General features: G+C 41.5%; 1 protein-coding gene across 2 annotated transcripts in view; it reads right to left on the reverse strand.

Annotated features, from left to right (window-relative positions):
• Nucleotides 1–10,807, reverse strand: part of Map2k5 (mitogen-activated protein kinase kinase 5) — a 217,329-nt gene that overhangs the window by 158,683 nt on the left and 47,839 nt on the right. For both annotated transcript variants that reach the window (XM_029542971.1, XM_021206485.2), the window contains exon 8: nucleotides 4,902–4,966. In XM_029542971.1, the coding sequence (XP_029398831.1) occupies nucleotides 4,902–4,966 (65 nt within the window). The remainder of the gene's footprint in view (nucleotides 1–4,901; nucleotides 4,967–10,807) is intronic.

Genomic DNA, 10,807 nt, shown 5'->3' on the forward strand with positions numbered 1-10,807 from the left:
TCCCTCAAGGACTGTTCCCAGCCCAGGGCCTCGTGAGTACCACTTAAATGAAATAGCAGAAACCTTAGAGAATGACTCTTCTTACTATTTTCTCTAGATAAAAATCTTAAATAATGATAAATATACAATCCTTTAAACACCATCTGTGGAATATATGCTACCTATTGTATCACTGAAAAGTTTGCCCATATGCAGACTAGATTCTTCACTGGACCCCAGGAAGGAGCTGGAATAGAAAACTCACTACTGATTTCTAATACCTAAAGACTGGAACTCATGATCAATCTAAGACTTAGCTTAAAGAGCTTGCATTAGAAAACAGACAAACAAAAAACCAGAAATGATGAGCCTCTGGTGACTTCGGCAACTGTTAGCTAACAGGCAGCCCAGTGTGACCCCCAAGACTGTAGCATCCTGCATTTCTGAAGCCTGAGCTCTAGCAGCTCCATCCAAAGCAGGCCCTGAGTGGCCCTGGGAGCAGAGGGTGTGTTCAGAGCCACTGTGCCTGCTAACCACTCAGGTTTCAATGTCACACGCTATCCAAAGGAAGGGGACAGGGACTAGTTGGCTAGGTCAGGAGATGCTATGTCATCAAAGTCTTGCCACCTACAAGAGAACTATTCATTGCATAGATATCCTTGGTCTGGGAACCCCCTTCTAGGCAAATGTTCTGAATGTATTATGCAATCTCTGAAGCTGGAGAGACAGGGCAGGGGCAACTACAGAACTTGACTGAAAGCCCCCGCTGCCCCTGCCCTCATTCTTACTTTAGCCACTCAGTTCATAACGCTGCTCCTGGGATGCTAGGACACAGAGGAACACAAGAGACATGGTGTGACCTTGAGAAACAGCACTGCCTAGGGAAAAGCACAGAAGGGAAAAAAGAAAGACAAGGATCCGCTGCCTGGAGCTCTGGCTTGGCCAATGAATGACTAAACGAATGGAGGCTTGCTCACTTCCAGTGGCACAACAGGTGCACACTATATAAGCCACCCTGGGACAACCTGAAAACAAACTGACACACAGGCAAATACTGTGATGTGTTCAGAAAAGCATAGTGTCATAATATGATATAATAATGTTTTATTTGTAAGATAATTAGAAAAAATATAACATACAGCATAGTGAAGACCTCTCTAAGCTAATTGAGTCCAAAGATGATTCTGAGATTGTTTTTATAGCTGCTTCCCCATGGCCACACAAAGGCAGAAAATGAGGGTTTAAGTAGTGTTCACTGTCAGTACTATCATTACCAGCAGCCACCATGGAAGGTGCGAACCAAGGGCTTGGCATTCTGTGGATCATATCATTTAAATTTGCAGAAATCTGAAAAGATAGGTACTATTATTATCCCCACTCTACAAAGGGAAAGGCTGAGGTAGGAAACTATATACAGATTGTCGATTCACATGGGGCATACTTAACTACAGCATACTCAACTACAACACATACTGCCTGCTATATCTACAGAATTTTTGAAGTACATTATGAATCAGGAAATAAAGTCTGCCTTTCCTGTAAAAACATTGTTTCTTGGAGATGGGCCTTGGGGTAAGGGAGTAATGAAAACAAACCCATATTCTTTTCCCAAACTTTGTCTTCTTGCTACACTTAGGCTATGCTTCAAATCTCAATTTCTTTTATGATTCAAATTAGTAATACAAAAAATACCAACTAAAACCGCCTGCTTAGGAAAACACAGAGAATGGCTCAGAACAGTACAGGGCACAGAATCTACACTACCACCGGGTCCAGATGCCAGCCAGCTTACATACTGCCAGTTGAGCAAAGTATTCAGACTGAAAAGATGAAAATGTGCCAACTATTAAATGAGATACACTGCAGCTCCATGAGGCACCACATCGCTTGAGATTTACAATGTCCCAGCAAGCGAAGCGAAAAGACTGAAACACTGGGCTTCTGATACGCACTTAGTAGCTTTATTATACTTCCAATGGAAAAAAATTAAATAGACACATTTGGCAGTTTTGTTACCAATGAGTGGATTTTCTAATATTTTCTTCATCTAGTTTATGTAGCATAGGCCCTAACATAATCATTTTTTTTCTGAAAAAAAAAAAAACCTCACAATTTTTATAGTAAACACTATTAAAGTAAACCTGTGTAAGAGAAACCCAATCACAGCACATTGAACAGTGTTCCTTAAAGACTTCAGAAAAGTGGACTCTCAGCTCTTGATGACTGTGCTCTGCTCTGTGGAGAACTGAAAGCCAGGGTTACAAGAACATTGCCCACTAAAGCCCAGAAATGAGGCACAACAACCATGGACCACTTCACACTCTCCTTAAAAACTAGATATGAGCCAACTGCAGTGATACACATCTGATACACAGTCAGGAAGCTAAGGCAAAAGGATTGCTTGGACCAGGGAATTTAGGTCCATGGCCAGTGTGGTCAGATCCAGTTTCAAAACAAAAAATAACATAATATAACAGAACTGTGTAGGCAATAGGATCCCTGAAGTTTCTTATGAGAAATCTACTAATTAAAGTAGTCTACCCTCAAGACACTGCCCTCACTTTCCAGAAGCAAATGCTGTCCAAACAGTAACAGTGACAGTCTCAGTGACAGTCACGGTAAGTGCAGATGATGGTGGCTAAGTGAACCTTTAGGAGAAGCTGACAATAGCATGCAGCTAAAAGGGTCTGTGGCACAGACATTTGAAATGTCCCTTGGACATGCCTGTCCCAATAAGAGAATTGCTAGCCCAGTTTTGTAGCGTAAGAGGGTAGGCAGGGTATTGAGTAGGAGAGTTCTGCAGATGGCAGAGGGGCTGCCAGCACCTGCTAAATAGGAGTGCACTAAAAGCCACTATACCACACATTAAAATGCTTACAAAGCCAGGCATGGTGGTGCATGCTCTTAATCCCAGCACTCAGAAGGCTGAGGCAGGTGGGTCTCTGTGAGTTCCAGGCTAGCCTGGTCTGAGTCACAAGATACAGGTCAGCCAAGGCTACACAGTGAAGCCCTGTCTTAAAAAGAAAAGTTATATAAGCCGGGCGTGGTAGCGCACACCTTTAATCCCAGCACTTGCAAGGCAGAGGCAGGTGAATTTCTGAGTTCGAGGCCGGCCTGGTCTACAGAGTGAGTTCCAGGACAGCCAGGAGTATACAGAGGAACCCTGTCTTGAAAAAATATATATATAAAATGGTTATGATAATACGTTTTGTATTTCATCATGATTAAAAATATTTTTGAAACAACCATAGCATAATCTCATGTTTTAACTTTCCTTTGGGGAGGTGGGCAGGTTATTTACACATCCCTGTACAGTCCCTTCTTTTTTATTTTCCTATTACAATTATACAGATGATTAATTTTTTTAAATGATTAAATTCTTAACATCTGTACTGAAGGTATAGCTTCCAGGAGCCCTCGAAACTAGGTTCAATTCTAGCCCCAAAGCAAATTTGTCTCTGATTCTAATTGTGGCGGGACTTAATTTCAGACCAACAATTCACCTTATTAAACTGTCTATAGGAAAAATAATCTAAAAGATGAACATACATTTTCTTGTTTTTGTTTTATTTTTTTATTTTTATTTTAATTTTTTTTTGTGAGTCATGGCCACACACTGTTGCACATGCTGGCCATTAACACATCATTAAGTTCACGCTGACCTCAGACAATCCACTTGCCCCAGCATCCTGAGGACTGACCAGTATAACTAAAGAGGGCTTTGTTGGTTTGTTTGTTTTGTTTTTGTTGATGGTGGGACAGGGTTTCACTGCATCTCTGGCTTTCTAGGAACTTGTTATATAGCGCAGGCTGGCCTGGAACTCACAAAACCCCACATGCCTCTGGCTCCTGAGTGTTGGGATTGAGGGTGTGCCCGTGATGCGGAGCCGGGCTTAAGTTCATAAAGACCTATGTTCTGGGGGAGGACTCACAGCCTGGCTGCACCTGGGGACTGAGCCTGAGGGGATAACTAGATCAGATGACTTGAAGGACTTCTTCATTTCATGTCCAGTTCCATGCCAAGGTGGCATCAGTACACAAGGATGTGCTGGGCTCACGAGGATCCAATCAGAATACAAATTAATTCTTTTATAACCCCAATTATTTTTAATATTACAGTAGCTACGGTCAAAGCACAGCCCAATGCAGTGTGGGGCTGGTGTGTGTGGAAGAAAGCTCTGTTACCCTGAGGGCTTTCTTACAGAGGATGGATTTGTTAATTCCTAGTGGAATATTTTTCATACACCACTGCAGACTATTAAGTGCCACATATTACATTATGTAGTTTAAACTTTGCACTGCCGTGAGAGGGACTTCCCTGTCGAGAGAGCTGTTTTTTATGCTTAGCATTTTTTAATATGAAAATGAACAGTCCTTTAGGGTAAGATCGCTGCAACTGGAATTTGGGAGAGCTTTCTAACTTAACATATTCATCAGTGTGTGTAGGGATTCTCTCGGGTGGGGGGGAGGGGAGGAAGCACAACAGGAAGAAGCGGTTTAATAACAGTGTCAACACAGGGCACAGCAGTGGCACTTATAAAGTTTGGCATCCACTGGGCATAACTGTAAACAGGCGAGGGACCAGCACAAGGTGAGAACAAGCTTCCAAAAAATAATAATCAGTGGCATTAAAGAGCAAAGGAGAGTGTATGCGAAACTTCAGGCCAGTAAAAAGGCACACCTGCTAATGGTGGACTAGTCACCGCCCACCCAGGAGAGATGCAGACTCAGAAATATTAAAAAGGCAATATAAATGCATTTTCAGGCAATTCCCGAGAAAATAGAAGCTGTCTTGCAGAATTCCGGTATCAAATGTGGAAATAAAATCTAAGCAGTGGTGCTGGGTAAACCTCTGCTATGAGGGCCTGGGTCCCCAGCACTTGATGAAGCAAGCAGCAAGTTTAGACAGAATGACTACTCACTTGTAGACTGTGCCTCCGTTGCCATGACCAAGGGTGTCTCGATACCGTATGTCTTGTTCATTCATCTCCACAGGAAAGAAAGAAAAACAAAAAGGGTGTCATGCTGCGGATGGAAATGTCAAGGAAAGCAACCCTGGGCCATAAACAACAAGCGGGCTGGGTCATTCCAAGTTCAGCTGCAAGAACGAGAGGATCAATACAACATTTGCTGTCCAATTTATAAAAGAAGATACCAAGGGACAAAGTGATGGAAAGTTTAATGACAATTTGTTTGCCTGGGTCATTTCATTAAAGTTTGATAAAAGGTGTCAAAATGGAATGATATAACATAGCTCAGAAGGGTCAGGTCAGAGATACTGATAGGAGAGCGGTCTCCAGCATGGCCCAGAACTAACTAATGCCAAGCGGCAACAAACACAGGACCAAAGTCAAGCTCAGGACGTGTGTGTGTGTGTGTGTGTGTGTGTGTGTGTGTGTGTGTGTGTGTGTCATGCACACACACAAAGTTAATCTATGCATGCAGTGTAAATAAGCCAGCCCCCCAAAACTCCTCTGGTGACCCTATAATTAACATTGAACAAACTAACTAAATAATGTTTATCATTTTTTTAGAGTAGAAAGAGCTTTTCTTTGCAAAGGATAAATTAGTGCATAGCAAAAGCTGAATAGAAGTCATATTATGCTGGTAAATGGAAAATCACAGGCCTACAGGGAACACACTGAGCATGTGTGTAATATCAACTAATGCTACTCCTGTAATTTAAGGTGTAAGACACCAGGTTTTCTAATTCTACAAAACTTACACCAAGAACATCACTCTTCTTTGTAATTGTATCTGGCAGATAAATTGTGTTAGTACCCACAAAGTAATGTTTTCAAGTCTTAAAGGTACCCCCTAAATAATCATTTATCAAATGATTTTTAAGGCTAATCTGACTCCATTTGATATATTCAGTAACTCTTTAGGCACTGGTACAGTTGCATAAAAATTAACTGCCAACTTTATTCACCAATTAGATTTAATAAAGGTATTCTTTTCCACATATCTAAGGCTCAGGGAAAGGAAGCATTGGGCAGAAAATGGATGGAGTCCTTAATTCAATATCACTTGGAAAATAATAGTTTGCTTTTGGACCATTATTATGGTAAAGCTTTAAATATTTGCTCTGTTCTAAACTCCCACCAACTGAATAAAGCAAGGGCTACATTTATCAAGGGAAATAGTTTTCTTCTATGCATTTCTGCAGTTGAAGCTTCAGAGGACTGTGATAATTAAGTGTGTGGTGCAAGCAAAAGCGACAGCTTCCTTGCCAAGCCATTTTGCCAGTTCCTAAGAGTATCGACAGACTCCTGTATAAGGGTCAATTCAGCACCAGATTTAATTGTTGTACTACCTGATTGATGCAATTTACAATCAGCTAATTGCAATATTTAAGGTCAGTAGAAAACATGCTGGCAGACAGGTCAGAACAATTGCCAACTGCTTCGCTATTCGAGAAAAACTTTGTTCTCCGTGACCTTTAAACTACTAATATAATAAAATGATATTTTACCCTGTAGAAAAGATGTGGCATGAAGAAAAGAAAGCCACATTACTCTGGACTTAAATGGCACCTTTTCCAACAGGATTAGCAACAGCAGCCCAGGAAGTGAGCTGAGATGCTACGCCAGCAGGACTGCCGCTTGCTCCACTCTGATTGATGAAGGGTTCATAAACAGCAGTGTCTACTGGCAGGTACAGCCTGCTACCAAGCCAATTCCCTGAGAGCATTCCTCTAGGTAATCTAAACATGCCTCCAACAAACTAATTTGCACCATTAACTTGCCTAACAAGATACATTCTCACTGTGGCTCAAAGTAAATTTCTAGGAGAGAGGAATTTCACTTGGTCAAGAACACAAATTCTGAATTTGCAGCCCTGAGATAAAAGGGCAGTTGGGAAGTAGGCATGTAACACAGAGGCTCTGGGCTCTGTGAGGACTAACAGTTGTGATCAAGATCTCCCCACAGGCAAAGGGCAAGGTATGGGTGTCTCTGACCATTTACTCCTACAATCACAGCAGTACTCACAAAAGAGGAGTGGCCAGTACCCCACATGTCAGCCTCATTAGGAATAATGGGGTCATATTATAGGGGAGGGGCTTAGAGGCTCATGAGGGAGGTGGGTGGGAAGTCAAGGGAGACAAAGCCTGATGCTGCATGTGTATATGAGAGAGCGCTAAAGATTAAGATGAAACTAAGGAATCCCCCCAGATAATGAGGAAGATTATGCAAGATCATAAACAGAAGTGGTTCTGAATTACAGGCTCAAAGAGTGTGTTTCTTTAAAAGACAACATCCATATTAAACAAGTCTTTGCCTAGCAAATGAATTGATGGTTTTTCTTTTCTTTTCTTTTCTTTTCTTTTCTTTTCTTTTCTTTTCTTTTCTTTTCTTTTCTTTCTTTTTGTAATATTAAATATAAAATACCAATGGCTGGAGAGATGGCTTGGTGGTTAAGAACACTTGCTGCTCTTACAGAGGACATGGGCTCTATTCCTAAAACCCACACTGGGAGGCCCATGGTCACCTGTTCCTCCAGGTCCAGAAGAATCTGATGCTCTCTTTTCTGGTCTCTGTAGGTACTGCATGCAAATGGTGTACATATAGACATGCAGGTATACACACAAATAAAGATAAATAAAACTGCCAGGCATGGTGGGGCACTCCTTTAGTACCAGGAGTAGGGAGGAAAAGGCAGGGGGATAACTGTGAGTTTGAGGCCAGCCTTGTCTTGGCAATCCAAGACAAGGCTATATAGTAAGACCCTTTCTCAATAAATAAATAACACCTATGTACATATCTCTATTGGATTCCTCTTCTGTTTGCTTATGAGGTTTTGATTATAGCATATAATGTTTTTAAAAGCATAAGCATCATTTGCTTGTTTTAGGAGGCAGTGTCATGAAAGATCAAGTGGGTTTGGGTTTTTTTGGCTGTTGTCCCACCCCCCACCCCCCTTGGCCTCAGTCCCCTGAGTCTGGGACTGCAGGCACATGGCTACCATATCATGTAAAAAAACAAAGGCTACTGAAGCCGAGTTCATGAACCGAATTAAAAAAAAACCAGCTTGAAGATTTCATACATGACATAAAACTATAAAAAAACTAGCTAGTAGCATTTTTGTTATTTATAATTAGATAAGCACATTAAATGAACTTTCCAAAACGAAGCACAGGAATTGTGTTTAACAAGAAATGGAGGTAGGATTCCTAACCCTACCGAGGGATTCATGTGCCTAGGGTAGTTAGGACCAAGTATTATAAAAGCATAGTGTTTTAGGACCACTGAACCCAAGTCACTTTCTAACTTGTCAACCAGTACTCTAGTTCACAATCAGCACTCTGTCTCTGGTGCAGTGTGGGGACACTGACTGCCAACAGTCATTGTGCACAGACAGGCAAACCCCTGACCGAAAGGCAATTTTCAAAGTAAATTTCATTTGTTTCTAAGAAAGGAAAATTTAAAAACAAAACGTGTAGCTCAAGTACTAGAGAGATGGCTGGTTGGCAAAATGTTTGCCATGTAAGCATGCATGTGGACTTGAGTTCCTATCTTCAGCATCCACATAAAGTGAGGCACGGAGGTGCACACCTGAACCCGCAGGGCCAGGAGGCAGAGGCAGATCACCTGCAGGGTTTGCTAGTCAGCTAACCAAAACAGCAAACCCTCGGTTCAGGGAGAGGCCCTGTCTCAAAAAATAAAATGGTCAGCAATAGAGGGGGGCAGTTCAGCCAATCTCTGACTCCTACATGTATGCACAATGCCATGCATGTACATGCATGCCCTACTCTTCACACACACCTCACATGGTTTTCCAACTGTACAGATGTGAGATTGGTTTTTATGAACTCGATGAAGATGCTAATTTTTAATTATAATTGAGCTTCCTTGTTTTAACTGTAAAATGCAAAGTAGCAGTAAGATAACAGATATGAAGGAAAAGGAAGAAAAAGCCCAGGAGTCACAATCACTACATAGCCACAAACAGGAAAGCAGATGATTGGTGGCTCCTTGCTTCAAAGAGAAGCAGAGGCGAGAAAGCAGCAGGGCCAGCAGCCGGCCCTGAGGTGCGCTGTCTGGACGGAAAGAGGGACTCTGCAGTTCTAACTTGCTCGCAGCTTCATTTCTGCCTCAGGCTTCACAAGGGAGATGAGTGCACCATGCTTGGGCTGGCTGGATTTTTAAAGATAGTTTTTACAGCAGATTCCTACCCTCCCCAGGTTACGGAGTTTTCTAAAGGCATCTGAAGGTCTAGAAGCAATAAAGGTGTGGTAGGAAAGGGACTGGCCAGTATGACTTCTCAGAGTGTTAACCTGGGCTTACCAGGAGCAGGAACTATAGTCACTCTACAAAACCAAAAAACAAAAGGAAGAGAAACCACTTTAGAGACACTGAGGTAAAAGTCACAGGTCTGTGGAATGAATACTGGTTACTTTATAAAATCCTCTGAATTGACCCTCCAGGTTCTTTCCAGGCAGTTTCAAACCCATCGCCAGACAGACAGTGCCGCACTGGACTCTGAGTGGGGAAAACATACTCCAAAAATACTGTGGTGAGTCTGAGTCACAGGTCTCAGAAAGACAGGCCTCAAATAGCTTTTGATTTATTTATTAAGCTGGAGAACTGGGATTTCCCACCAAAGAGTGTTAAGAAGAAAAGAACAGCTCTGTACCAAACACTAAAGGAAAACTTTTAAGTGGTTCTTGATTTAACATATTAATGAAATTAATGGGGACAGCCAAATGGAATTTAATTATGGACTAGAAAAGAATATGTTCTTTGTTTATTGTCTGCCTGTGTTAAAGAGAATAAGTATGCATCGCTTATAAATCATTAAAATAAAAATGCTCAGTCAATCCTATCTTATATGTAAAAGCCTGACAGAGCTGAGTCCTAGCATGAGACTTTGCTTCACAAATCGAAGCAATAATGGTTTCAGAAGGCGTCACACTCTATGAGCAGACAATTGGGGAGATTTAGTAAATCCCACTTTATAGAGCAGAGACTAATCGGAAAACACAAGCCAGTCAAATGTTTCTTATGAACTGTTGACACTCTATCAATGCTGAATCAATTGGTGGCATTTACTCTGAGTGACAGAAAAGAAATAAATATTTATATCACATAACCTATATCAATGAACCCAGGCAGAAAGCTATTTCTAACCTGTCAATATTTGATTATCTTGAAGAATCATGTCCCTTTCTGTTAATGATTAATATGAATTCCTTATGAAATCTAAGTGGAGGCTAGTGGGAAGGCAAATCATTATTAATGCTTGAGAGCTTAAACCACTAAAATAAAACTACACTCAAGTGTTCAAGTATCGTTAAATGTGACTTACACCTTCCGTAGCTAACGGTGTCAGTGTTCAGCCGTGAGATTTACTGATGCCCACGCCACTCTCGGTCCTTCACTGCAATGCAATCTTACCCTCACTTAGTTACTCCACGGCACCAAGGGGGGACCGAGGACAAGCAGGGGCTCTGAGAGCTTAAGAGGGGGCAATACCCTTCCGTGTCACTCATCATTATTTATTTACTTTACTGATTTATTTTTGAACAAAAGTAAACACAAGATAAGCTTACCCTTAAAAAGAAAAAAAAAAAACCCTGCCACATTGTTTACTGTAGGGTTAGCACATTCCCAAGAGAAAGCAATAAACAATAGTTAAGTGTCAAAAAACCGTTGCTGTGCCAATCTCCACTGTAGAGACCCTCATAACTGACACTACTCTGATATTTGTGGGGCTCTATTTGTCATCAAAGTACAAGGGGCATTTCAGAATGCTGATGTGTGTGTGTGCTTGTGTGCGTGCGTGTGCACAATTGAACATGAAGTGTTTTTCTTTTTTTTTTTTTTTT

Source organism: Mus pahari, chromosome 10 (assembly GCF_900095145.1).
Source record: "Mus pahari chromosome 10, PAHARI_EIJ_v1.1, whole genome shotgun sequence".
In the NCBI taxonomy this organism is placed as follows: domain Eukaryota; kingdom Metazoa; phylum Chordata; class Mammalia; order Rodentia; family Muridae; genus Mus; species Mus pahari.